The sequence below is a fragment of the Seriola lalandi genome, unplaced genomic scaffold, assembly GCF_002814215.2.
Source record: "Seriola lalandi dorsalis isolate HSWRI2012SDOR001 ecotype SW California unplaced genomic scaffold, Sedor1 jcf7180002054794, whole genome shotgun sequence".
Taxonomy (NCBI): Eukaryota; Metazoa; Chordata; class Actinopteri; order Carangiformes; family Carangidae; genus Seriola; species Seriola lalandi.
The window spans coordinates 500401-514750 of NW_019525347.1; the positions used below are offsets into that span (position 1 = coordinate 500401).

Genomic DNA, 14350 nt, shown 5'->3' on the forward strand with positions numbered 1-14350 from the left:
CTGCATACACCTTTCCCTCTAACCTCACACAGTACCTCTGCCTCACAGTTTGAAAAGCCCAGATTTAACTTATTTATCATGTTATGCTCACAGTGATGACAAAAGCAGCAGACCAGGAAGGATGGCCATTACCTTGCGTCCTGAAGGTTTTGCCACAGAGATGACATTGGTAAGGCTTCTCACCACTGTGTATACGCAGATGCATGTTGAGGTTGTTCTTCTGGGAGAACGCATGCCCACATAAGTTACATACAAAAGGCCGCTCGTTTCTGTAATGCAAATTTTAAAGAATAGACTCAGTTCATCACAGTTGTTATGAAATTCAAAAGGAACCCAGTTTACTGTAACATGCTCCACTACCTGTGAATGGCTTTGATATGCATCTGCAGGCCGTTTCGACTGGACGCTCGATGGCCACACTCCTCACACACAAACGGCTTTTCACCGCGATGTTTGGCGGCTTCGTGCACACGCAGCTCTGTCCGAGTCAAGAAGGTTTTGGGGCACTGGGGACACTACAAATGAAATATTCTTGTAACAGAATGAAAACAACAAGCTTTGAATTGAAAAGTGACTTTTGGTGAAAACACAAAGGCAAAACAACTTGTATATTTACTACAGGTACACGTAACTTCATGGGAAAACTTACTGCATGTGGTTTTGGATAACCGTGGATCTTCATCATGTGAATCGTTAAATTCTTCTTGTACAGAAACTGTTCAGGACACGACGAACACTGAAACAAATTACTCTGTGTCACTGAAGATGTTTTTAAAAACTCATTTCAGATTTGATTAATTAATTGCCATCCATGTTTGCTAGGTGAAGGTGTAGGCTTCACCTTGTGGGGCATATCTCCCGTGTGGGACACAACGTGCAGACGTAACTGTTCTTTTCCACTGAAGGTTGAGGAGCACGTCACGCAGGTGTACGTCTGTAGTTACAGCACAGCACAAACGCTGATGTTACACTTTCTTTCTTAGTTCATTTTGAATCTTTGCTTTGTCATCGGTGGAGCTAAATGACTTTTTTATTACTCGCCTGAACTCGAGCACAGTCTCTGATCTCGTGTATTAAAAGATTCTCCTTCCTGAAGTACCTCTTTCCACATTTAAGGCAACCAAAGGGCCTCTCCCCTGTATGCCGCCTGTGAAAAACACACATTAGTAGCTAATCTTTCAGCAGTAATTCCAAGTAAAAGAAATTGCAGAAGACGTATACCTGTTGTGGACTTTGAGGTAGTACTTGCTCTTGAAGGATTTGTCACAGATGGGACACTGCACAGAGTCCTTCTTGGAGTCTTCTTCAACAGCCTCGCCATTCTCAGTTTTCTCCGTCTTACTCTGGGCCTTGCGTTTCCGTGCGGTCGATGTGGACGGGGCTGAAGAAGTGGCCTCGGCAATGGGCACATACTCCTCATCTGAGCCTTCAGTGATCCCCTCAAAATCCCCCACATCTTCATCCTCCTCTGCCTCCTCTGTTACTCTGCTAACACCATTGTCGTTTATGTCAATCTGTAAGTCGGTCATCTGCAAAACAGCACAGGACAAGTGTAACAATAGCAACAGTGTTCATCTTTGTCATCATTATTTGCACTTGTAGTTAAATTCAGTAGCAAATGACCAATCACTGTAATGCTTATGTTCATGTAGTATACCTCAGTTTCACCAGCTGGCTGATCTGGGTTTTGATTTTCCACAACAACATCACCACTTTCCTTCTCCACAGGAATATTCAGGGCCCTCTTGCTCGCTGTTTCAGTGGCTGTAAAATCAGTGTTGGAGCTCTCATCGGTCACCAGTCGCCTGGGGCCCTTCACTACACGACCAGAGCGGGTGGTGGTAGTAGTGGAGCTTAGACTGGCTGTGTCAGTATCGACACTGGACTCATCTTTTGTGACTGTAGGCAAGTTCTCTTCTTTGACTGAACATTGAGAGGTTGTATCTGATGCAGACTTTCTAGGTCGGCCTCTTTTACGCTTGAAAGGCACCGGATCAACAGATGTTTCCTTGAACTGCTGACAGAGTGCAAGTGCTTCTGGGACACAAAGGCTGGCTGCTGCCTGCTGCACCTTGTCCAGGTTGTCAGGATTCAGCTTGAGCTCTCCGGTGTAGACGAAATTAAGGAGCAGCTCCAGGCCATCGTTGGGGCACTCTTGAAGGCAGAACTCCATGCACGGTGAAGTGGGCATGTTGGACTGCTGGAACAGTTCACTGAAACAGGCAAGGATGTTTCGATGGGCGAGGTAGACCACCCCACCTCCCACATTCAACACTGCATCACAAAACCTCCCCACTGCCCTCTGCTGGTTCAGGGAGGAGAGGACACGCTGTGCATGGTTGCTCTCTGCTGCAGGCATTCCTCTGGCTTCACTGGATACTGCTGCTGCATGAGACACATAAACATCATACTGTTTCTATATAATATTTTTAAAATGTATCGCTGATTGATTGACCGATTGGAAAAAAAAGACTAAAAAAGTAATTAATAATTATATAGTTTGTGATTCATTTTCTGTCCATCAACTAATGGATTCAGCTCTAGATGTTTTGTGTTGTTGTCCATTGTTGTTTATCTATCTATTACCTACTTTCTTTTACATAACTACATAACACAGCATTATGTTATGTCTGCTCATCTCTGTTGGTTTGCGGTAGTTGTTAAAATAATTTGTCTATTCATTGATTACTCGATCAATGGAAAATGAATCAGGAACTATTTTGATAAGTGATTAATTGTTATGTGTGTGTTGTTTTTTTTTTTTAGCAAAACAGGCAAAAAACGCTGTTTCCAGCTTCTTAAATGTGATGATTTGCAGCTTTTATTCCTCTTATTTGACAGAAAACTGAATGACAAGCTGCTGATCACTTCAGAGTTTACTGTATGACGCTGCAGATACTACTCCACAGAGATCATTTGAAATGAATTAGATGAAACACAGCATATCTGAGAAAATAAGATTTTAATAAGGTGTTGAGTATTTAAGAGGGCTATACAGGGTTTCAGCAGTGTTGATCAAATTAAGACTTTTTCAGACCTCCGTAACAAAGAATACAATATCTTTTTCACAGTCATACCTGTCAAAGAATGCCTACATTAACTTTAAGTCAGAAAATTTATAGGTAGATTAACAAACTTCAGTTCTTGCTAAAATTAGCTAATAATAGGCCATAGCTAATAATAATAATGATAATGATGCACTGTCACATTAGTCTCACTTCTAGTTTATTTTTGTATAATTTCTCATGACAGACCCCAACCACATACGTAAAAAGTTGTAATTAATGTTACTGTCTACAGCAGGCAAGAGGAAATGTTCAGGACCTTTTTTTAATTAAATTTAAGACTTTTTAATACCTTACGAGGCCATTGAACTTAATCCATTGCGTTTTAATAGTTTTCAAGACCTGCAGATACCCTATAGATATTCACTTCTTCCATTTAATAACTTTATGAATTTCATTTGAATTAATGATAGCTATCACATTAACTGTGTTGATTATTAAAATAAAGTCCTCTGTTATGTTTTCCTGGGATTATAATATCTCTACAGTTTAAAAAAAAAAAATAGATATATATAAACTGCAATCCCCTGGCTACCTACGCACCTCGACGTTTATTTCCTACCACAGATCTTTAAAGACGCTCCCTTAGCGTGGTACTCACCCGACAGCTGCATTTCAACACTCACATTTGCATTATCGATTAAAACTGACTATTCACTCTTATTTGTTGATAAGCTCCATCCGCTCCGGGTATAATGTAAATAGGGGTGAAAAAATAGCAAAGCCTAGCTACATGCACCTTGTTTTCGTTTCTTGCAGGCCCCTAAAAACTGCAAAAGGAAGAGGATGTGACGGTGTTTATGCGACCGAACTCCGGAAAAGATGTTTGTTGTCCATTATTAAACACCAACATTCACAATAAAAACAATAAAACTGCTACAAATAAGATGTTAATTAGTGGCTACATAGCTTTTTAATATTTTTCTATCTCTGTGATAATAGGCTAAAAGATAAATTTATTGCCTAAAATAACTTTGTCATATATAACAACACTCCGGGTAAAACCATAGTCGACCATCCAGACACGGCGTCTGTTTGTGGCTCACACATGTAAGCTAGCCATTAGCACTGGCCAGCTTCAGGGATTCGCGTTGGCGAATTATAAAACGCTATCCACTTCGTAGCATTACAGGGGCTCATCTCTACAGTTCTGCATTGTGTTGTACAAACGGGGGGTAAGTTTTCTCTACCTGAGTGTAACGACAGTAGCTAGCCTAGCAGCTAACGTGCGATAAGGTTGTGATAGTTAGCCCTGAAAACTTCACGCCAAGTTTAAAATGCACGTTTCATTGTCTAACATCTGATTCCTCTTTAACTGTGAGTTTATAGACTTGCTGAACCTCACACGTAGAGAAATTGAAGTATAAGAAAAAACACAGCTAAATAACCTCTTTTTTGTGTTAGCATTGTTAATTCAGCTTTGAACTGCTATCGAATTGTCTGGCTGCCAAATCAAGCTAGCTGTGGTGGCTAACATGTTTTTAAAAGTAAATACCGTTTAAGACTGCAACTAACAACTATTTTTATTATCGGTTAATCTGCCGATTATTTTCTCAATTGACAGATTAGTCATTAAAATGTAATTAAAAGCTGATTTCAGAGTGTTCTTGGTCTATACCTGGTCTGATGTGATCTAGATGAGGAAAAAACAGTGAAATCACATTAAATTTTTAAAAAAATATATAATTATAATATAATGTTTCGACAACTAAAAATATAGATTTTTCAAATTTGAAACTATGTTCTAAACTGTGTATGAACTCTCTCTGATAATAAAGTCCAGATTTGCCAAGTCTGGTCTAATTTGGTCTAAATTGGGGGAAAAAGCTGTGAAATTGCGTTTTGCTTTATTGAAATTGTTTTTAAGAAACACGTTTTTACAAACAGAATAAAAGTTTCACAAATCTGAAACTGTTCAACCATTACTGGTGTCTACTATAAATGCAGAGTTTTTAAGATAGAGCTATTGATGTTATATTTTTCTCTGCTGTCATGAATGAAGGAAAGGTTTCTATTAACCCTAACCCAATTTTTAAAGTGCGTTTCAAAGGCTTTAACCTTTTGAAATACACTGTCTCACTGAATGGACACTTTGGCCTTAGTAGCACTACTTTATGTGTGTTTTAGTCTGTACCAGACTCAGTCTTCACACAACCTTGACAGATTATACATTGCTATACAAGCTCCATAAGGCTCCTCATTCTGTCTATACAAAGCATTTAAGGATCATATCACTGCAACATCTGTTGACACATAATTGTAAAGACATGTGGCTGTGGCTTCAAAGTGTTTTCCACACTCACAACCAACAGGCCTTATCATTTTTATGCCAGAAAAAAGGCAAGGAACAAAGAAAAGCCTTACATTTCTGTCATGTATGTGCCTCTGTACCTTTGGTTCAGGATTCAGACTCATTCTGACTTTTTGATTTTAAAATTTAAAGGGTTACCTTTCAAAGAAATCAGGGGTTATGACTAATCAAAAGGGTTGAGGAACAGTAGCTTTATTTTGTTTTGGGTAGGGTACATTATTTTCAGGTTTGTTCACAAATTCAGGTGTCTGGTAACAGATTTGCATGTCTAACAACCTTTCACAACAATATGTGGATTGAAAAATGAGAAGAGAATCGGTATTGTCCCCTTAACAGCCAAATTGGAAGATAACTTCAGCGCCGTTACAGAATAATGAAACTTTACTTTTTTACTTTATTTGAAAACTTTTTCAAGCCATTAATGTGATTTTTCTCTGCTTCTCCAACACAAGAATTTTCTGTTTTTCTTAGTTTTACATCATCATGCACTGAATATTTAATATATTTACCATTAATCGAACAAAATGTGACATTTGAAAACATCACCTTAGACTGGAAAAATTTTAGGGTATTTTTCCCAAGCTTGGCTAATTTTCTGCCTCTGTCTTTGCAGGCTTCCCCCTTTGTTTTTCATCGGCACCCACATGAATAATTGATGATTAGAGAAACATGAAGGTGAACAAACCCACACAGGGTAAGGGCCATACTAAATCTCAGAAGTGGAAGGATGTTAGGGGCAAACGATGCAGACCTCCCATCAGTTCCTCTGAGCTCAGCTCTACTCCTGTTATGACCAGGATGATAATAGAGCACCATGCAACTGTGAAGAAAAAACCCAACGTCAAGAGACTGAAAAATAAGGCAAAGTCTGTTTCAGACTCAAAGAAAAGCACTCAGTCTGGACCGAAGAAATCTTACAGTCAGGCTAATGGAAGTTCAGCATTTACAATGGACAATGTGTCCGATGACTCACAGGAGTGGAAGGAATATTCCCAGACCATTCATGGGAATGGTGTGGAGACCTCTGCTTACATGGAGGACGTCCAGCCAGGTAGACTGGAAGGAAAGGCTCTCCATTGCTGTGCAGAGAGAGATGATCGGAAAAACCATGCAGTGCTTGTCATGCAGAAGAATCAGGTATGCTTCAGGTCATTTTTGGTAGAGTTCGTCAGATTTGGAAACAATTAAGACAAATTTTAATCCATTTTAGTCCATTTTCATAACTGAGCATAAAACCACTCTCCTGCAGACCCTGTGTTTCCGTGGGAAGTGCTTTTTGACCTGCCTGTACGGTCGTGTAGAAGTGATGGGGTTCACTATTGAAGAGGGCCAGCAATCGTATCCACTCTTCTCCCCAGCCTCACATTGTCCACTGATCATAAGAGCACTAGAAAGCTCTGATGACACCAGAGATGACAAAACAGAGGCTTCATCCATCCTCCGAAAGTATCTGTCATCAGGTGAATGCCTAAGCAGCTCCCCTGCCATTGTATTAGAGAATTATGTATTTATTTTATAATCCTATTTGCACATTTAGTGAAGAGTTGTGGCATAAGGAAAAGATTAGGCTGAGAGTGTGTTGTTTGATGCATCTTTTTCTTTGAATGTGATTCTATTTTTTTAATTTATTTTTTGTAGCATCACAGAAAAAGTTGCTAAAAAAGGTAATGTCACACTCATCCATCATCCTACTGGAGCCCATGGAGACGCCTCTGACACGGTTTCTGTCAAGCTTCACAGATCTCAGCGAATTGTTCAGCCCCCCGATGGTAAGTTTACTGATTGATCGCATCACAAGACGTTGAAATGCATTTAATTTGGGACACAACTGGAATCAGCAGTCAGTCTCATATGTCTAACAGAAGCTTCTCCTCACTGCTTGTTTGTAGAGTGAACTCATGTCAGCTGTTCTTGACACTCCTCTCAATGGTTTGGGGATGGTTCCTCTGGGCAGCACCATCGAGGGCCTGAAAATGTCAAAGAGCTACAGAGATGCTCTTAACACGGTGGTCAGTGCTTGCAGAGGTAAGCCCCTGTCACATGTGAAATTTCTTACGTAAATGTGATGAGAATTTTATGTGTTGGTCTGATGTCTGAATAAGAACTTGAGTCACTTATATGTAACTAGTCCTGGTAGGACCTAGTTACGATCTCCCAACACTCTGTGGCTTAAATCTGACTTAAATCTGTCATATTAACACAAAGGCTGCAGCAGCACAACACACTGTCTGAGCACTGTGATACACGTATCACTTTATCATCTGTTACACAGAAAGAAAAGAAAATCAGTTTGATGAACCATGAAACACTATTTATGAACCACTTGTGAGTTATCGAAGAGATTCTTTTCATGTTAGGTCACCCCATAAAAAATCATGCTTTCCCCACAGTGAGGGGAATAAGAGTTTAGCAAAACAATAACAAGTGTAAGCAAATGGGAATGAAACTCCTAACTTAATGTCTTGTCACTTTAAGTACATAATTGAAATGTATTTATATAGCGCCTTTTCACAGATTAAAAAATCACAAGCTGCTTTACATCATAAAAAAAGTATAAAAGTTCAAGAAATAGGACAATAAAAGCAATTAAATACATAAAGAGTAATAAAATAAAAAGTATTCAGACAGAATGACCAGAAGCCTGTCTGAATAAAAATGTTTTCAACTGCTTCAAGAAGACCTCACAAGAGTCTTTGTGATTGCACATTGCTGGACATTATAAAAAAGGCAGCAGAAATCAATATCTAATATGTACCTATTTTGAGTCTGGATGAAGAGCTTTCCCGCTCTTGTATCCTGTCATCTCTCCACTGAACAATCTTTGAATAAAATGGTCACAGTGGTCATTATCTTAGGCTTCAGCTGCAAAATCAATGTTAAAATTCATCACTGATGCAGCCGCTGTTCTCTATTGTACGACAGGTGGCAAATATTGCAGCTTTGTAGCTGTTTCCATATGAACCTTATCATGTCTGAATAAAGCCATTTGTGTAACACACTTTACTGTAATAGACTGATGAATCCATGGATCCATATTCAATAATGGCTGTACACAAACGCACTCACATTTGACCCTGCACCGGTAAATTATGTGACCTTTCTGTCATTCATAGGGGACATGGATGGTTGTGCTGTTATCCTTGTATGTGGCACCAAGAATGTGGGCAAGTCAACATTTATCCGAACCCTCATCAACATCTTACTAAATCAGTAAGTTCTCATAACATTAACATACCACACCTTCAGTGGAATATAGAAAATATATACTTATATTTTGTAATAATTCTATGTTTGTATGCTACGATTTTTATGCCTGAGCGCCAGCGGCAGTCAGTCGCATTAGTCGACATATTGTTTTCGGGTTGTCCTTCCGTCTGCCCCTTGTGGACGAGATATCTCAGTAACACCTTGATGGAACTTATTCAAAATTTTGGATTTTGGAGGTCATAGGTCACGGTGACCTCACAAAACGCGGTTTTGGCCGTGTCAATGCAATATCTCCGTAATGCCTTGAGGGAATTTCTTTTATTTAAATTTGGTAAAAATGTTCATCTAGACTCAACGACAAAGTGATTACAATTTGGTAGCTCTAGGTCAAAGTTCAAACGTCAAGGTCACGGTGGTTCTGGCCTTGTGAATGCAATATCTTCATAACGCCTTGAAGGAACTTCTTCAAATTTGGCACATTTGGTCTAATGTTTGTCTAAATGTGTCTGTAGCACTACTAGTGTGGATTATTTGGAAGGGGACCTTGGTCAAACAGAATTTACCCCTGCTGGCTGTCTGTCTTTGTCGACTGTCAGAGAACCACTTCTGGGTATGTATTTATCCTCTTGTTTCTTCACATCACTTCTTACACATCTAAGTGTGTATATATGCCTACTTCTGATTGATTCCATAGGTTTTTGTAAGTTTGTTTTGTGTTTTAATTTGAGAGTATGGTGTGTATGTATTGGACTGTTAATACAACAAGTGTTTACACTGTGGATCTTCTGTGTTTAATATGTTAAAGAGTTCTGTCATTGTTTAAGGAAGTTTAACATTTCGGGAAATACTTGTATTCTCTTTCTTTTTAGGTGAGAAGACTGATACCAGTCTCATGTCAAATATGAAAACTGAAGTGTAAAAACCAAAATGAGCTGTTTTATGGTGGGTCCTGTGCCAGACTACTCCTTGGCCAGGTCCAGTCTGGCAACTGGTCTCAGAGAACAAATGGTTCAGCGAAACATGTCATTTTTACACTTGGTTTTTGTAAGGATTAAACAAATGGGACAAAACATGGGAGTTAGTGAGCTTTAGAGGTGCTGGTAGGCACTGGACAGAGCCAGGCTAGCTGTTTTCAATCTTTATGCTAAGCTAAGCTGACCATCTCCTGGCTGAAGCTTGACGTGATGGTAACATCAGTCTTCTCATTTTACTGTTGGCAAAACAGTGAATAGGAGAATAATCCCAGAATGATGAACTGTTCCTTTTAAGATGTATCTGAACTGTTTAGTCCACATGTTATTCCTGTTTGTATAAGGTTGAATTAGTAGACTTACATTAAGTTGTTTTCCAGGTCCACCTTTCACACATCAGTGCACACCAGAGCACATGATCTACTACGGTCAGTCAACATGTGAGTCGGACTTAGACCGCTACCTGGAAACCCTGAAGGCTTTATGGCGCAGACGCTCCCAGAGCAGAGAGACCCCTGTCATTATCAACACCATGGGCTGGGTCAGAGGTCAGCAGTGACAGAATATGAAGAACTTTAAATACACTAGTTGTAAAAAGTGTCTGAACGTGTGCTCGTCTTTCGCTGCCCACAGGATTTGGATTCCAGCTGCTAGTGGACATGATCCGCTTCTTTCCAGTTTCACATGTCGTCCAGCTTGGCCATGGTGGTACCACCCACTGTCCCCCGCTCACTCCAGAGTTTCTTAGGACGGCACACGGCTGTCAGACACACCCGCCCGCCCAGACCGCCCTGGACGGGTTTACAGAGAGCCACACTCCCCCCAGAAGCTACACCCACCTTATTGTGCAATCAGAGTTTCAAGGAGTGGGAAGTCAAGGAACAGCGTAAGTACAACACTAACAGTGGTGGAAAGCTTTCATTATCCCAAAACCACTTGCTTTATTGTCTGTGTGCATTGAATTTGACAGGAAACACCAGCGCAGTAATGAGCACAGAGAGCTGTCACTGCTGGCCTACCTGAGTCAGCTGCAGCCCCCTGATCCTGGACCAGTTAGACCTCTACATAGCCTCACCCCATACCAGGTACATGTGGAAGATAATGCAGCAGTTGTGTTCCTGATGGGAGTTTTTTTTTCATCACCTCAGAAAATAGTTAATCGTCTTCAATATGGGTCTTAAAGAAATGGTTTGTCATTTTAGCAAATATGCTTATTCCCTTTCTTGCTGAGAGTTAGATGACAAGATGGAAGATACCTGTCATATATGTGCGTTAGATATGAAGCTGAAGTCTGCAGGTGATTAGCCTAACTTTAAGACTGGAAGCAGTGGAAAAAACAGCAAGTGTGGCTTTGTCCAAAGTTGAAAAATCACCTACCAGCACCTGTAGATTTTATTAGTCACTGCTCCTTGACAAGAAATACTTCCATTAGTAACTCCCCACAAGAACAACGACATTTTTACGTTTCTGTTTGTCTACAAATGAAACAAGTGAGATATAACTTGTTAATTAGTACCTAACAATTTAATTAGCACTAACTATTTAACTATAACTAACTCTGATCCCACAGGTGCCCCACACAGCCGTGGCTTTAGGTGTGATCCATTGCGAGGTGGTGCCCAATCACATGTTTTATGCTGCCAATGCCAGTCTGGTGGGGCTCTGCTGCTTGGGGGAGAAAATAGCAAGCAGAGGGGGTCCAGTGCTGCTGTCCCAGGCACCCATCTGTCCATGTGTGGGCTTTGGTACGTACCTTGTCTCAGCTTTATGTCAATGGTCAGTTTGGCACCTCAGCACCAATTGACCTAACTTCGTATCGAAAATCACATTCATTATTCATAACTCTGAAAATTTCAAAAGAGACATGATGCACATATTTTTAGATTCAAGTGTAACTCACTGTTTTCTGAGGCTGTAAATGTCTCAAGTGTCCACGGAAGATAAATCTATGAAGTCGTAGGAAAAAACACACCTTCTGAAATGAATAAACTTGCCTGAGATTCATCACAGTTTTACATTTTTTTCAGTAATCAAGTGATAACAGTGAACAGTGTGTATATCATTGATACGATGCAAACAGGAACTGCTAATAGCTAATTCTGCATGGTTTTAAATAACGTTACGCTGTAAATACTGTAAGATAAAAACAGGGCTCAATGTGTTGCCCACAGGTATCTCCATGGCAACGTTGTACTTTGTTTGCATCTTCAGTGGGAATTGTAGTTCCAAAACTTACAACATGTTTGTTTGCAGAATTAGCTGTGAACAGTTCCTGTTTGCAGTGTAGCCGTGGATGCACAGACAAATGTCTCTGGATTACTTTGATACTTACGAATTTAAAATGAGATGATTCTCAGGCAAGTTTTGAAAACATCTTTAGTGGATTTATAGAAGTTATGGAAGACACTGATATCTGTGTTATATGCGAGTCACAATGAATGATATTAATGATGATGTTTCATGATTTTGTGCAATGATTTGACTGAGTTATGACTTATTTTCACCTCACAACTCCTTCAGCTCTCTGGCGTCCCTCTGGGGAGGCTTTTACCTTTTATCTTTTGGCTTTGTCCTGCAGAACGTCCTTATCTCCTACAGACTTTATCTTGTAATTCCTGAGGTTTAAAATGCTGTCCCCAGTGAATATTTTATTCCCCTCGTCCCCCATGTAATGTTAATCCTGTATGACCAGCGCTCGAGACCTGGTGAATTTTGTAAATAAAGGAACTGAAAACTGAGCAAAAAGCCAAGAGTTCAAAGGCCTAAAAGAAATCAAATGTCAAAAATCATTCAATTGTTGATGTTTCCTAAATTCCAGGTGTGCTTCGAGGTATCGACATGGTACGAGGTCTGTACTTTCTGCTGACACCTGTAGATCCCTCCGTCCTTCGTAAGGTCAACTGTCTGCTACTGGGGGCCATATCGCTGCCTTCCTCCATCGTCACATCACAGGTCAGATGACAGTTCTGCTCTCTAAAACACATTCTGAAGTAAAACACAGATATCAGTCCAAAGTTTTATTTTACCGTCACTTACGACACCTCTGTCTGTGTTTCAGCCTGGGTTTGAGGGGGAGATGCCCTACGTCACCACAGACTACAGTTTTGATCTCACTGGTGCAGGAAAGCTGCGAGTCTTCAAGGGCCTTATGAGACCAGGTCAAATGGGGATGTAATGACTTTTTCTACAAAGCATCAACCTGTTGCCCTTTACATTCTCGACTGGTGTCTTAACGCCAAACCAGTCAGCACTGGCCTTTGAATGTACAGAACTGAGGTTGAGTTGGGACAAGTTTTTTTTTTTAAATGTCAAGATTCAGTCTGACAGAGATGCCAGGACTCTGCAGGAGAAGACGGCAGCCTTCCTGTTACTGGACTTGCTTTTTGAAAACACCGGGTGTTCTCACCATGTCTTACAACCTGCTACTGTACATACATTTGATGGCGCTGTGAAGGAGTTTCTGGGTTTTCTGTCACATGGACAATAATATCACACCTTGTAGTTAAAGCTCTTGTTTGATGTCTCTTCTTTGTAGGTGACATTCCAAAACTGAAAACATAAACCTGCCAGATATTAAATGATAAATAACCTTTGTTTCTTTTCTTGTTTTCAAGTGCTTTTTTAGACCAGTGTCACTAGTGGTTGCTACAATTGCTATTTGTTTTACAGTCATATAGTCGTACATCCATGTAGGTTTCAACCAGGCAGGTGATTGCCATTTAACCAGTCTATCACAGGATGCCGTGTAGTCCCCAAATCAGACAGTGGTTTGTTCATTTTTGACGGTTGTATTATGGGATAAAATGTCCACTCTGATGACGTTTTTAACATTGTTTACGGTCACATCCAACAATCAAGTAGAGACAACGTCAGGGCAGAGTTACAAAGGGACCTTTCAATTGAAATGATCTGTAAATCTGATGGATTTACAAATTAAAGAAGCCCGTTTTGTCAGTATTGTGTTTTTACGACGGTCAAATGTTTTACTGAAATGGCTCTATTTTTATTGCTGACAAACTCTGCTTTAACTGTTGTACGTTTGTTATTGTGTTAAATGGTCACAAAAGTGTTAGTGCACTTAACGGTCATTGAAGAGGGTTTTGTAAATGTTTACAATTTCGTATGTAGGCTCATGTGGGATATAAAAGATAAAAAAAAAAAAAAATTTAAAAAAAGGATAATTTTGTTTTTTTGGTGCTACCTATTGTGCCACAAGGTGGCAGCAAATATATGTTGGGATTTTGCTCTGAACAGCAGCAGATGTTCACTTAGAAAAAGTCTCAAGGCCAAGAAAACTGCAATAAAAACTGTCAAGACACAATCTTATAATACTGAAGAACTTGAATGTAAATGTTTCATAATGGTTTTAAAAGCAAATCAAATGACTTAACACCATCTGAGTGACTTGTCATTGCATGCGGACCCCGACATTTACACTATCTGACTGGAGGAATTGAAAGACTCTCAGTTGTAAACATCCACTCGCAGTGGAGAATTGCTAATTTGTTAAGTGGGCTGTTTTAACGTCCCCTCTCTGCCCCCTCGCTCTTCTTTGTTCACTGTTCCCCCCCCCGCCTCTTTATTGAGGGTGGGTGCATACAAACACAGCGCAGTGACATTTTGGCAGAGTCATTGTTTTGGCTTTGTCAGGTCAGATGTTTTCCCATAGACCTCATGCAAACCAAAGAGAAATCCCACTGTAGGGGAGACACTCGACAGTCTGCATGTCCCGCACTGATCAGAAATAACAACACACATCTGTGCAATGTCTTTCAATGCGTTACATTTAGTGCATT

At 40.1% G+C, this 14350-nt stretch overlaps 2 protein-coding genes across 3 annotated transcripts in view; one reads left to right on the forward strand and one right to left on the reverse strand.

Moving 5' to 3' along the window:
- zbtb48 (zinc finger and BTB domain containing 48) overlaps positions 1–3830 on the reverse strand; it is a 7412-nt gene extending 3582 nt beyond the window's left edge. Inside the window, exons 1-8 of one of the 2 annotated variants that reach the window (XM_087179133.1) lie at positions 3667–3830; positions 1658–2382; positions 1222–1529; positions 1042–1147; positions 842–934; positions 650–736; positions 361–515; positions 133–269 (exon numbers count right to left, since the gene is read on the reverse strand). In XM_087179133.1, the coding sequence (XP_087035259.1) occupies positions 133–269; positions 361–515; positions 650–736; positions 842–934; positions 1042–1147; positions 1222–1529; positions 1658–2382; positions 3667–3679 (1624 nt within the window). In that variant the 5' untranslated portion in view covers positions 3680–3830. Of the gene's footprint in view, positions 1–132; positions 270–360; positions 516–649; positions 737–841; positions 935–1041; positions 1148–1221; positions 1530–1657; positions 2386–3666 lie in introns of both variants that reach the window. The other variant, XM_023425632.2, reaches the window with a different exon arrangement.
- A 234-nt stretch (positions 3831–4064) lies between these two features.
- Positions 4065–13944, forward strand: nol9 (nucleolar protein 9). Its single transcript, XM_023425659.2, has 13 exons — positions 4065–4240; positions 5990–6513; positions 6626–6836; positions 7015–7145; positions 7266–7401; positions 8490–8586; positions 9096–9193; positions 9935–10102; positions 10188–10440; positions 10525–10639; positions 11125–11299; positions 12373–12506; positions 12613–13944. Exons 2-13 carry the CDS (start codon positions 6046–6048, stop codon positions 12727–12729), a joined length of 2103 nt encoding a protein of 700 aa, XP_023281427.1. The 5' UTR covers positions 4065–4240; positions 5990–6045; the 3' UTR covers positions 12730–13944.
- Positions 13945–14350: the final 406 nt, after the last annotated feature.

Excerpts from the sequence above, each read along its gene's own strand:
- nol9 (XM_023425659.2), top strand. The coding sequence starts at position 6,046 with ATGAAGGTGAACAAACCCACACAGGGTAAGGGCCATACTAAATCTCAG. Across the intron at positions 11,300-12,372 it reads CTGTCCATGTGTGGGCTTTG|GTGTGCTTCGAGGTATCGAC; the intron begins GTACGTACCTTG and ends CCTAAATTCCAG. Across the intron at positions 12,507-12,612 it reads CCTCCATCGTCACATCACAG|CCTGGGTTTGAGGGGGAGAT; the intron begins GTCAGATGACAG and ends TCTGTGTTTCAG.